Source organism: Phoca vitulina, unplaced genomic scaffold (assembly GCF_004348235.1).
Source record: "Phoca vitulina isolate PV1807 unplaced genomic scaffold, GSC_HSeal_1.0 scaffold7, whole genome shotgun sequence".
NCBI classification, from domain to species: Eukaryota; Metazoa; Chordata; class Mammalia; order Carnivora; family Phocidae; genus Phoca; species Phoca vitulina.
The window spans coordinates 57,133,925-57,148,130 of record NW_022589710.1 but is presented as its reverse complement, the minus strand read 5'-3'; the positions used below and the strand labels follow the sequence as shown (position 1 = coordinate 57,148,130).

Below are 14,206 nucleotides of genomic sequence, written 5' to 3'. Positions count from 1 at the left end.
CTAGTCAAAGATTTCAAAAGTAACCTCAGTATACAGTACCAACTTCTACTCACCCTCCTTATCAGCCCAACATCCCTTCTATCCCTCATGCCCCAGACACCCTCATTTATGCCCAACTGCAGTTGGGGGGGAGTGACGGCCAGAGAGATCATTCACTCTGAGCAACTCAACAGGTGGAGACACATCCATCTTTATAGCACACAGAAAATTAAAACCATCAGCACAAGTACAACTGGACTTCATCATCTGTTTCTGACATGAGGTGGGGGTAAAAAACCCCACCCACATGCTTAGGTGCAGAGAGGAGTGGAAACTAAGCAAAGGGAAGCTTCACTCTGAGAGCCTAGAACATTAACCTCTGGTTCAGACCAAGAACTACAAGGTCTGAAAGACCAGAACATTAACTCTTAACAAAAACAGAAATTGGGGGGGGCGGGCAGGGGAAGACCATGGACACACAAGATAATCAATTTGCTAGTGTTCTTCCAGGCCTCAGAACTGAAAAGTTGTCACTAAATCATTTTTTGGGAAAATGAAAATTCTTACTTTTGGATGATAGAAGGGACATTCCATTTTCTTACAAGCAGGGAAATAACGGCACAGTTGACTACTAGAAGGTGAGGCTGGTGTTGCAACTGCTGACAAAAATAAGAGCAAAGATTGATCAAATTCGGCAAAATCATCTGTAATGCAATCTACTGATGTTTTTATGGACCCATTTTAAAAATATGAGATTTATATATTCATTAGATAAAATATTTCAGAATGATACTGAATAGGCACACCTACTCTTTAAAGACTGGTTAGGTAGGTTAACTGATTCTGGCATGATAACTTCTAAAACTATTCCTTTTTTCTTTTAAACTCAGTTGATGGGGCGCCTGGGTGGCTCAGTCATTGGGCGTCTGCCTTCGGCCCAGGTCATGATCCCAGGGTCCTGGGATCGAGCCCCGCATCGGGCTCCCTGCTCCGCGGGAAGCCTGCTTCTCCCTCTCCCACTCCCCCCGCTTGTGTTCCCTCTCTAGGCTGTGTCTTTCTCTGTCAAATGAACAAATAAAATTAAAAAAAAAAACTCAGTTGATAATCACAAAATGTCATTTTCTATTTTTTACCTACACAGTGTCACTAACCTGGTTTTGGAGGCAGTACTGGAATTCTTCTACTCATATGAGTGAAGGGACAATCTGGTTTAGTACATTTTGCATCATATTTACAATTTGGATGAACAAACAAACATTTTTCAGCAAATTTACAATTGGGGAAGGCTCTATAAAACAAAAACATTATTCACATTTAATCTTCTCAATGCATTAGGTTTTTTTTTTTTTTTTTGTAGAGAGGCTCATTATATTCCATCACTACTTTTTTGAGAAACACAGAATAGAAAAAAGGGAAACTCAATTTTTTCTTAAACTAAGCTTTATGCCCAATGTGGGGCTTGAACTCACAACCCAGAAATCAAGAGTCGCGTGTCTACCGACTGAGCCAGACAGATGCCCCGGGAAACTCAATTTTTAAATGAGGCCAGATCTGGGGCATCTGGGTGGCTCAGGCAGTTAAGCTTCTGCCTTTGGCTCAGGTCATGATCCCAGGGTTCTGGGATTGAGCCCCAAGTCGAGTGGGGAGTCTGCTTATCCCTCTCCCTCTGCCCTTCCCCATTTGTGCTCTTTCTCGAATACATTTTTTTAAAAATCTTAAAAAAAAAATGAGGCCAGATTTCAAAAAAGGACACAGTAGTCTATTCCGAAGCCTAAGGTAATAAGATTTTCAACTCAAGCCATGACCATGAGAGACAAAAGGATTTTTTGTGTTAAGAATCATACCATTTCCTCTGTAAGATCTATGTTTGCAGTAATTTATGAACTCAATATACTGAGCATAATATATGTGCAAGGCACCACTCCAAAAAGACTCATTCTGTGGTCTCCCCCTCCATGTACATCCATATTATTCTCACATCCACATTTCTTAAGTCAAAACATGGAGATTCCACCTCTAGGACCAAAATAGATATCTTTTTAAAATCTAAAAGCCACCTCTCAAAGATCATGCCATTGAACCAGCCAACTGGTAAGGAAAAATTACACCCAAGTCCAAAATGTTTTGTCACATTACCTGTAACTAACTGTGTCCCCAATGCCTTGAAAGCTGTGGATATGTACATGAATACAATGCATTCAAACCAGGGCAGTTATATAACCATCTCCTTAAATGTACAGAAGCCTTCTCCCACTCCCCACTCCCTCAAACACACACACATATATTACACAAGGATGCTATTCTGGGAGGGCAATGGTTAAGTGTCACTGCATTTAGTTATACGAGTCAAACTGATCCACAGAAATGAAAAACAAACAGAACCAGCTCTAAGATCTAGAAATTAACCTGCAGATCAGAATCAGCTTGCTGCTGCTACTCACTTGCAAGGTGAAACAGGATGATGGTAAGCACACTCATCGCCATTTTTACAGGCAGGCCAGTACTTGCAACGCTCCAAAAGTTTTTCTGGTTTCTGGACCACACTCAGTTCACTCATCTCAGCTAAAAAGGGGAAAAAGTTAAAAGTATCTCATTAATTATGATCAATTCAGTATATGGCACCTTTAATACATTTCCCTCAAAGCCCAGTCTTAAAATCTTATGTTCTTCCATGTCTATGATCATACAAAATAAAGGAGTCCAATATTCTGGGTAACACAGGTAAGAGCCTGCTAGAAAAGGTCACCAGGAAGCACACTGCAGTTCTCACTGTAAAAAGCAAACCAGAGAGGGATGCTGCAACTAGAGCCAAAGCTCTCACCCCAAGCCCCCTGGCTCAATATTATTTCAGAGCTGAATTAAAATATGAGGGGGGCGGGGAAGGATGTCCAAGTAGGGAGCCAATAAAATGAAATGAAAACTGCAAACACAAGGTGAAAAAGAATATGAACTGGGACGCCTGGGTGGCTCAGTCAGTTAAGCATCCAACTTTGGCTCAGGTCATGAACTTGGGGTCCTGGGATCAAGCCTAGCAGGGAGTCGACTTGAGGATTCTCTCTCCCTCTCCCGTCTGCCCCTTCCCGTCCTCATGCTCTCTCAAATAAATAAATCTTTAAAAAAACAACAACAACAAAGAATGTGAACAAATTCTCACGTTCAGACATTATGAGTGGTTCATACACAAAAGTGTTCCCACTCACTGAGGTACACACAGTTCTAAGTCCAGGTGATAAACTCACATCAATGTGAGGAAAAGTTTCTTGCTTAAAATGTGTCACAAATGTCATTACCTACAGGGGCCCGCTAGATCACCCAGCAGTGAGCCTGGCTGGATAGAAGATGATCGGTGGCAGACAGCCTTGGTGGGGAGGAAACAAAGGTGGGTAAGAGCAACCAGGAGAGCAAGTGCATGCACCATCCACAGGGCTCACTGCCTGCCTGCCACTCCCTCTCGGGGTCGTGTCCAACGACAATGTCAATTACTAGGGCGTGGGAAAGTGGGCCTGTGCTTCCAGATTGTCTCCCGATTCAGAGAAAGCCAAAAACCTTTTTATATGACATACAAAGCTTAAATGCAGGCAACTAATGCCCATTTAAAATGTAAAAAGGCCAAAAATTCACACCCAAAGGCCATAACAACCTGACAACTTCTGGACCAAAACACCCTAGCTTTAAAAAAAAAAAAAAAAAGCATCATGGGTGTTACAGATTAGGGTTCACATTCGTAACTATAAAAGCAAACATCATTTCAGCCACATTGCTCTATTCCTCTTGCCTGAGATCAGGCAGTTCAAATTTGGCTCTGTAACTTAGCTGAGCTAGACACTTTGGACAAGTCTTAACCTAGTACCTCAACTTCAGTTTCCTTATCTATGCAAAAAGAAAATAATGTCTTCCTTAGAGTTTTATGATTGAATGGAAACAAAAATACAAAGTAGGCGACCAATCAAAACCTAACAGTGCAGCAGCTGGTATTCTGAGAACTTACTGATCTAGTGACCCAACCTCAGTCTTCATTACAGGAGAACAAGGCACACAAATCCAGTCCTGGAGCCTAGACAGGAGGACCATGAAAGGGCTACTGTAACACTATGCTAGGGGCGCCTGGGTGGCTCAGTCGGTTAAGCATCTGCCTTCGGCTCAGGTCATGATCCCAGGGTCCTGGGATCGAGCCCCATATCAGGCTCCCTGCTTAGTGGGGAGTCTGCTTCTGCCCCTCCCCTCTGCTCATGCTAATAAATAAAATCTTTAAAAAAGCCACAAAAAACCCACAACTATGTCTGATATATAGTTTTCCATGCTACTTTTAAAACAGTAAAAGTCACTGTTTAGCTCCAGGATATAAAGGTATTCTTAGTCTCCAATAAAATCTTGCATGGCCGGAAAGAGCAGTTTTCTCCAATTTTAAGTGTGTCTAATATCCTGCCTGCAGGAAATGTGTCCTACCCTCCTCCTAAAGAACATACTTTAGACTATAGTATATACATGGGAACCCAGGCCAAATGAAAGAAGTTAACAGAATACCCAAGAACAGGTTGGCTGGAAAATGAAGTAGTTAGATACTCATGGGCAATATTAGTTAAATACAAGGAAACACTATCTTTCTAATGGAAATGTGGGGTCATATATACAAGAGGTCTCGATTCTGGTTTTCCCCAACATTAACCTCATAAGCCATTAAAAATTTTCCTGTTTAAGATTAGGCAAATTCACTTTTTTTTTTTTTATGTTTTATTTATTTATTCATGAGAGTCAGAGAGAGAGAGAGAGACAGACGCAGAGGCAGAGGGAGCAGCAGGCTCCCCGCCTAGCAGGGAGCCCGATGCGGGACTCGATCCCAGGACCCTGGGATCATGACCTGAGCCGAAGGCAGACGCTTAACCATCTGAGCCACCCAGGCGCCCGCAAATTCACTTTTTATTGCAAGTTATAAAACCTGTGCTGCCATTCAAGGGGCGGGGGAGGGCGGGGAGTGCTGTTGACAGCACCCTTGAAACACTGGACAAAAAGCCAGCAAAAGCAATCACCAAGTTTCAAATTCCCTGCTTGGAGGGGAAGAGCAAGAAGGACCAGAGCCTCTCTGTGACTGTTATTCAGTCTCTCGGGCCTCACTTATGTTCCAACTATTACAAAGCTTCATCCTCAAGCAGCAGTGAAACAGTGAGAGTCCCAGATCAAAGCAACGGCACAGGAGGCTCGCGCTCATCCCCCTGGCCTCCAGAAGGGCCACGGCACTTGTGAAACCGAGGCAAGAAGTCTAACGTGTTACTTAGAGGGGCGCTGCTAGGACATATACACCAATAAAGCCTAACATGGACATCTACATTTAAACAAAATTAGACCCTAACTTTTTCTCTCATTTGAAACAAAATACACAGGTTCAGGAAATCTGTACTGCATGACTATGGCAGTTCTTAACCACCTTTGTTACCATTTAAAATTTTTTCTTCCTTTTGATATGGTCAGACTTTCAATTCCCCCCACCACTCAAAACTAGGACATTATATTATTGACTGAGGCAAAAAAGCTTTCAATTCAACAGTGGTATCTCCTCACTCACTCATGATCTCCCTCTAAAAGCTATGATATTTTTAGCAACTGAAAAAGGTATTGAATACATCTTCATGTTTCTGCCAAGAGGATTAACTTGGAAAAATATCGAAACCCATTACCGTTTTTTCTTCGCTTCGCTACTATTCATTTTTAAGCTTCAGTAATTGTCTCCCCTCCCAATAAAGGTGTTTCTAAACATCTTACAAGACAGAAGGAACACAACTACCATTCTCTTGTCACAAATGAAAACGTCCAGCAGTCTGTGCACCTGACACTGGGCCCAGGGAGAGAACAGCCAGTGATAATGATTCATCTGCCTAAAAGCAGGCTGTTATCTGAACAGAGTTCATCTCGTGTCTACTAAATACTTTGCTTCAGTATTTATTAATTTAAACATAAGGCTTTGCTAAACTTCCCAGCAGTATCTTGATAGATTAGGTGAGAAACTCCTTTCAAGGGAATTTCACTGAGGTATAAATAGAATCAAAATCCAAATTCATTTTTCTGTCAAGTTAATTTTAAGAGACTATTACTGTTACAACAAAGGGACAGTAACAAGTATAGTTTCTAAAGGAAAAAAGGAAACAAGGTAGCAAGAACGAAGGCTGATCCTTTCACAGGCATGGTTAAGAGGTACTTTGGCTCTCAGGGCTGAGCCCATGGCAGCCTGGGAGCAGTGCCCACTACGGATGGAACTCATTGTTTTGTCTGAGAGAAGAAAAGAGGCGGCTACTGAATTACGATTAAGAGCAAGGCCTCCAACCAATATTCATTCCAGGTAGAGAGACCGGTCCCAGGTTTCCTGCACAATGACAGCACCCTGGAAAGGGAAAATCTGAGCTCTCAACACACCATTTGAAAAGCTACCATTTGGGTCATCGAGCTGCCTGCTCATCAACTGCAAGTGCTGTGGGTGGAGGAGACCTCTGAGTCCCTTGTTTGAGGCTGCAGTTTGGTTTACAGGTTTCACTCCTTCAAAGCACATGTCCTCCTCTTGATCTGACATGTATCCTGGGGGGCTGGGGACACCATCCAGCGTCACTATAAACTTGGGACTTGCAGGTTTATCTGGTTGTACAAGATCTCTGCCAGACAGATAGAAAATACCATAGAATTAGGGAAACAAACACAAAACGCTGAGCCTCCTACAGTGCTCTGCAGCAGAACTATCGCTCCCTTACTTGGTGGTGGTCTCTTCAGTAGGAAAAAAACCAAACAAATAAACTCAGGAGGACTTCCAGGTACGGCCCTGGTGGCTTCCGCCACGACACCACGGCCATGGCCAGTTGCTGTGGCGGCACAGCCAGCGACCCTCCAGGCTGCACTAAGGACAATCTCCCCTCCACCCTGAGCATCATTGTCCATTTGATCTTCACAGGGTCACATAGAAATAAACTGAAAAATCAGCATCTATGCTCAGAACACGTGGCCAGCAGTTCTATATTTACACTGATTTTATTATCTGTATGTTTGTTACTTTATAGAATATTTAGTCCATTTTCTAAGGGAGGAATCACCCCAATCTGATCTAACTGCAGAGATTTCCTGATTTTGATCACCTGGCTTTTAAATTTCATTTCCTGGATGTGCTTAAAGGAAAGAATCTTATTTACAGAGCTAAATCATACATGGACTTATTTGTAGGTTAACAGATTTCTGAACAAGAAAGATGAACTGTAATTTCTGAAAACTGAATTTGGCTTACTATTTATTCACGGCCTACCGACTGACTCAATAAAAGCACTCTACACTGGGGGCTGGGATGGGGAAGAGGGAAGCTGGGAACTCACATTAACCTGCACTATCTAATCAACACAAAAAAGCTACACAAGAAAAAGAAACCATCTACCGTGTCTGCATAAGGTGTCCTGAAAGTACCCGAAGGGTATCTGCAGTCTTCATCCCCGACTCTTGGTTTGGTGCCACTACTATTTCCTCAGACAGCTTTGGCTTCTTCAGAATAAATGATCTTGTGTCTGCATGGACCATGGATTCCATGTCATAGTAATCTGAGCCAAAGAAATTGGCCATAAATGTTTACTTTTGAATATACCTTGCATTCCCAACATCACACACGTGAGAAGAATGTCAATCTTTTATATATTTGTAATTTTTTCAAAGGAAAATCACAACGGTTCTACCCAGGAATAGCGCTGCAATTCTGTGCCAAACACCTTTTCAAGGAAGTATTCCTTTCCTCGGGCTAGGGCTTCTAATCAATACTCCCTGCCTACGGTACAGAAAGGTTCTTATGTGAAGCATCTAGTGGGATATGAACAATACAAACTTACTCTAAGTACAATAATATCTTCTAAAATTATAAAGAAAAATCCTCATATTCCCTCAAACTATGATATGAAGGCTGCTTAAAAATTTTTCTAAAATGTTTTGTTCATTTCCCACAGTACCACTGAGAGAGAACACGTCCTGATGAAAAGAATTCACCTGGCATAATTTCTGCCTGGTTGTACCAAGAAGACTGTATTGGAAAGGAATTTTAAGATGAATGGGCATTTAAAAAAAAAATACAGCAAAGAAAACACTGACCATCAGTGCAAATAACCACAGCTCATGCCATCTATAATATGCTTCTTAACCCTGACTACTTCATAAAATATGCCAAGAGCCCAGAGTGGAGATGGGTGACCTACTGCTATGCCATCAACTGACAGAAGTTAGTGAGTTGCACTTCTCTTAAGGTTAATAGGCAAATAAGAGACCAATATCTACAGGATGTCCATTCATGTTCATTCAACTGAACAAACCAAAAACCTGAGAACTGAACACTGTGCTAGGTACACAAAGAAGAAAAAATAGATGTACACACAATTTCAGAACAGCATACCCTAAAAGCTAATCCTAAAGGAGTAAGAACCAAGTTTTGGTAGAATACAGGAAACCTACTCGAGCTAGGAAATCCAGACAAAGCCTACAGACGATGGACATCTGAAGCAGATGTTAAAGGAAATGAACAGGCTAACCAGGGTGGGGAGCAAGGAGCTGGACAATAAACAGAGCGTGGCAGGCAGAGGAAACCGCACGGAAGAAGGCAGAGGCTTTCATGAGACACAAGGAATCTAAGACCTGCTGAGAAATGTGGTGTGGATGGAGGGCTGTGTGCAGGGAGGGCTGAGTGGCAGGGAAGGCTGACGCATAAAGGATCTTGTATGTGTCAATGAGTCTGGATTCTGATCTAGAAGTCATCAAGAATCAAGAGAGGTTTCTAAGAAGGGAAATGATACGATCAAACTGGTTTTTGGAAGAACAGGTAGTATGGAAGGCAGTCCTAGAGCTCAGTTACTAGGCTGTTGCCCAGGAGACACAGTGAGGCTCCGAATTAAAAGATTCTCAATCTTTGTCCTATTTCAGCCCACACATGAAGGAGAGAAGACACACTGCACACACCTCAGCAGCCCTGGCACCTCACAGTAGCTGCATGTTCAACTCCCATCCTGGGAACGAAGCAGAGCTGCCTTCCCCCACGAGGGCCGGAGAGGGTAAAGATGCAGATGGAGGACAGCGGAAGGAGAAACTGGATCCAGGAAACAGGGGACAGGAGAAAGAGCAGACTGAAAAGGGGGCAGGATAAATTTCAATTTTAGATTTATTTAGTTTGAAGTCTTTGTGGGGCTCTCAGACGTTTAGAAGTTGAAATAAGAGGCGAGAGAAATAAGAGCAGCAGCATTCCAACTGAAGGTCAAAGCAGCGCTGAATCAAAGCACACACATTCATCGCTGCCATCTTGCACGGGGAGCCTGAGCAGGAGACTCCCCTCCTCCATCAAAGGAGACCAACAGGCAACTCGCTGTTCTTCAGTGACTCCCTGGGGGCTCCCAGCTAGCAAAGGTAGAGTCTAGAACTTAGTCCAAGGCTGCTGCCCTTTTTCTCACCACCCAGCCCTTTCCGAGGCAAAGCAGTTCTACCAGTTTGCATCTTGGGAGAATATAAAAAGAGATGAAAATAATGCTAAGGGCAGGACACAGGATAAAATGAACATTTCGAGGGGTAGTACGGGAGGAGAGGAGGTGATAAAGGAGAATGACATGGAATTAGTAGAGGAACAGAGATCGTGAAGTCCTGGAAGCCAAACAAAGACTTAAGAAAACATGGGAACGATGTGTCACATACTACAGAGTTTAGAAAAGTGAGCACTGAAAACACAGCTTTTCATTCCACATAAGCCGCTAGTCACTTCTACAAGGTTCACGGTATCACCTGGGTCAAAGAGGAGCAGACAGATGCGAGAGTTAGTGACATCTTCTGGGTACAGACTACCGGCTGAACCCATGCATTTGGTTTCCTCCTAAAACCCCACTAAAATGTCAACAAAGGGTTAATTCATTGAAACATAAACTCACAAAGAAAACAACTGTAAAAGGAGACATCCACATTTTGAAAGTGAAAAACTAAGATCTTCAAAAGCTGAGTCTTAAGCCAATAATGAAACAATTCAATGTGGATCCCAAGATTCTCCAAAGGCTGGGTAACTGGCAGCACAGGGGACCTTGGGAAGAGGTGGAAGACAAGGCCAATACAGGTGTGTTCAAGGTCCATTCCAGAAGCAGTTATGTCTTCCTAAACTAGGAATTTGTTTTCTTCATTTCTGATCCCTATCACACCTGTTCCCCTACCTCTATATTCAAGTTTTTTGGAATAGCTGGAGACATGCCTCCCCGATGGTCAATATTGGAGTGGCCTATAAATGAAGTATCACCACTTTGATAGATTAGTGCTGCAAAAAAATAAGCTAAATGTATACTATTAAAATTTTTAAAAGCATTTAGATTTCCTGATAACCCTTGACTATTTTCTCCCTTGGAGAAGAGGGAAGCTTAAGACTCTTGGAAAGGTCAAAACAGAGAGTCTCTGGACCAAGGGATGCCAGCCACATTGAAAGAAGTACCATTCTGAAAACTGGGAGGGGGTGTTAAGCAAGCATCACATAGTAATTAAAGTTGAGGTGCCTCCCCCAGCCCCTTTTCCTCACTTAGCTCCCAGAACACTTGACAGCCAATCCACTACTTTGAAAGATCTTTCTTTGGAGAAGCTAACCAGTCCAAGAGGAAAAGCCTAAAGACGGTGACCTCACGGTGCCCCTAAATTAGAGAGACAAATGACTCTCCACTGCAGGATCTATATTCAGATGTGAAGTCAAAAGCCCTCCACCCTGACTAATGAACCCAGAATGCCAATCAGCTTTTAGAGTGTCCCACTCATAAATATAAGACAACCAAGGATCCCCAGACATCTGAGGAAAACCTGTCACAAAAGATAGCAATTGAAACAAACAACTTGGAAAAAATAAGACCAAGAAGGGAGGGGAAAAAATACCCAAAACTATCTTTAATATCCTCAGATATTAGATACAGATATTAGAAATAACAGAGAGTGTTGCATACATGAAACAAAGTCAGTATGTGAAAAACAAGTAAAAGGAATATGCAGAAACAAGAGGGCTCTCAGGAATAAAAACCATGACAGGAGGTAAGCAAAGAATGTAGTCAATCATAAGCCTCGTAGAACTAGATGCTTCAAACTGTACGTGCACCATGGGAAAAAAAGAAACATTAAAGGAAACAAAAAAGAATGTGCAAGTGCCAATGAAGTGGATACAACATACACAGAGCTTAGCTGCCAGACATTTTGAAAGAAAATACCCTTATGTGGAAAGCAGGATGGAATGTGGAGAGATGACAGGGCAAAATCAAGAATGGAGAGTATCTAAACACTTAGAAAGGAGAAGCCAGGAGAGAGGCAGAGACTAAAACTACAGGAGTGTGGGGGCACTCCAGTGTTCATCAACCGGGGAGGATCTGGCTTCTGGGTGGAAGGCAACCCTGAGAGGACAAGTTCCTCTTTCTGAGACAGAGCTAGATGGGGTAAGGGAATATACCTATTGACTGTGGGGGCCTGACCAAAGGGGAAGAAGAGCCACAGGGAGGGGTCAAGGCAACAGAGATTCCAACAATGGGCAGGTGCAGGGGAAATAGAAGGAAACAGAAAAAAGAAGGTTTCTGAACTGAAGATTGCAGGCGTCGAATGGCTCCCTTCATGTAGGCAGCATTTCCTGGGGACTGTACATGCATGTGGCAGGGGCTGGGCACTGGAGAATGCAGAGATAAACAAGGCACCTGGCCCTGTCCTGAGGTAGCCCCTGGCTTACGTGTCTATGCTGGGGGCGGGGGGGGGAACAGGCAAAAAATTAAGCTATGGGGACTCTAAGAACAACAAGTTCTCGCTGTGGCCCTGGTGAGGAGATTCTAAAGTGAAATAAAAGTGAGGATAAGGTTGAACAGGCTACAGGACAGTAAAGCAGTTCAGGACATTGGAAAAGTAGGGTAGAAAGGAGAGCAGGGTAAGGATTTGAGTTGTCCCTAGAGGGGAGTGACAGCCAGAAGATTCCAGGGACTCAGGTGAAACAGCACCAAAGCAAGGAAGTTTCTGAATGAGACGAAAAATACAAACACCATAAAACATGAAGAAAATGCAGATCTTGTCTCCTGGCCCTAAAATATTTTCACAATCTAAATATAGCATCTTAGGGCAGGATCTAAGATATACAAGATACATTAAATGAGGTGCAAGAAATGGAAATAGCAACTGAAAAATGCTAAATTACAATGAAAATTTAAGATTATTACCAACCTTGACCGATCTGTAGAGTTTCTGCCATTACTGGGTCAATTTGCAGTCGGGATAACAACTGCCTCTGCTGAGTTCCTAGAATAACAAATTTTAAAACTTTACTAAGCTTAAAAAACAAACAATACCAGCATGTATGTTTCCCAGAAATGAAGCCTGAAATAATCTTCCTGGGTTTTTAACTGGAAGTCTTAAAAATAATTGATTAGCTTCAACACTGCAGTTTAATAATACTTATAGACCAAAAGTCTGAAGACAAAAATCTGTACTCCGAGTTAAACCAAAAATGGCATTGTAGGACATTTCCTAGTTCTCCCTTTGTCTGGAAGCCAGTTTTCTTGGACTGGAGGTAAAGCCTGGGAATAAAGGTAAAGGCTGGAAAAACCAGGAGGAGGTGCTGCGTGGACCCAGAGCTTGAGCCATAACTGACAGGCAACAGCCAAGTGCAAGATCAAAATAAGAAACCTCTCCCTCCATGACCTGGGCTCTCACCATTACAACTCATGCCACACCCCTAGAATTGTAAAACAAAACACAGCAGAGTTATCTGATCAGAGAATTCCCAAAAGACAAACTGTAAGCTTAGACTGATACAAAGAAAACAATGAACAAGTATGACATTCAAGAGATCTAGAGTCCAGATCCTACATCAGCATGAAAACAATCCTCTGGATGGCTCAGTCAGTTAAGCGTCTGCCTTCGGCTCAGGTCATAATCCCAGGGTCTTGGGATCGAGCCCCGCATTGGGATCCCTGCTCAGAGGGAAGCCTGCTTCTCCCTCTCCCCTGCTGCTCCTTCTGCCTGTGCTCTATCACTCTCTGTCAAATAAATAAAATCTTTTTTTAAAAAATTATCTGAATCTCCTATAAGAAAAGATACTCAGCTAGAGTATTTATGATTTCTTTAAAAAGTTCTTAATTTCCTCAGTTACACTGCAAAATAAAACAAAGCAGTGACAAAGAACGGATTTTCTCGATCTTCAATGTGAAGACTGGGAGGATGTCACACTTCTCCAAACCTCCCCCCCCTCCACAGTGCTTAGGCGATAGTAAGTACTCACTTGCAGATTTATTTCTTTTAAGATTTTATTTATTTGAGAGAGAAGGAGAGAGAAAGAGAGAGAACACAAGCAGGGAGAAGGGGCAAAGGGAGACGAAGGAGACTCCCCGCTGAGCAGGGAACCCGATGTGGGACTGATCCCAGGACCCTGGGATCATGACCTGAGCTGAAGGCAGACACTTAATCGACTGAGCCACCCAGGCGCCCCTCACTTGCAGATTTAAAACAAGTGTTATCAAAAACAAAATTAAGTGTTATCAACAATGCATTAAAATAATTATTCACCATGATCAAGTGGCATTTATTCCAAGGATACAATGATGGTTCAATATCCGCAAATCAATCAACATGGCACACCAAATTAACAAAATAAAAGGCGAAGTAAGAATCATGATTCTCTCGATACATGCAGAAAAAGCGTTTGACAAAATTCAACATCCATTTATGATAAAAACTCTCAACAAAGTGGGTTTAGAGGGAACATACCTCAACATAATAAAGGCCATATATAACAAACCCACAGCTAACATCATACTCATAACATCGTAAGATCAGAACAAGACAAGGATGTTCACTCTCGCCACCTTTATTCAATATAGTACTGGATGTCCTAGCCACAGCAATCAGACAAGAAATAAAAGGCATCCAAATTGGAAAGAAAATTAAGAAATAGAAAAAAAAAAACAAACAGATGACATATTATATACACAAAACCCTAAAGACCCCACCAAAAAACTATTAGAAGAAATGAATTCAGTCAAGTTTCAGGACACGTAATTAAAATACAGAAATCTATTACGTTTCTATACACTAATAACAAAGCAGCAGAAAGAGGAATTAAGAAAACAATCCCACTGATAGCTACACCAAAAAGAACAAAATATCTAGAAATACATTTAACCAAGGAGGTGAAAGACCTGTACTCTGAAAACTATCAGATAAAAGAAACTGAAGAGGACACAAATGAATGGAA

At 42.3% G+C, this 14,206-nt stretch overlaps 1 protein-coding gene across 7 annotated transcripts in view; it reads right to left on the bottom strand.

The window, feature by feature from the left end:
* The window catches only part of ZC3H14 (zinc finger CCCH-type containing 14), a 49,037-nt gene that overhangs the window by 847 nt on the left and 33,984 nt on the right, over window positions 1-14,206 (bottom strand). For 2 of the 7 annotated variants that reach the window (XM_032405744.1, XM_032405748.1), the window contains 6 exons: window positions 12,178-12,252; window positions 7,382-7,541; window positions 6,385-6,617; window positions 2,421-2,541; window positions 1,131-1,267; window positions 547-638 (listed from right to left, as the gene is read on the bottom strand). In XM_032405744.1, the coding sequence (XP_032261635.1) occupies window positions 547-638; window positions 1,131-1,267; window positions 2,421-2,541; window positions 6,385-6,617; window positions 7,382-7,541; window positions 12,178-12,252 (818 nt within the window). The remainder of the gene's footprint in view (window positions 1-546; window positions 639-1,130; window positions 1,268-2,420; window positions 2,542-6,384; window positions 6,618-7,381; window positions 7,542-12,177; window positions 12,253-14,206) is intronic. The other 5 variants (XM_032405745.1, XM_032405746.1, XM_032405747.1 and 2 more) reach the window with 5 other exon arrangements.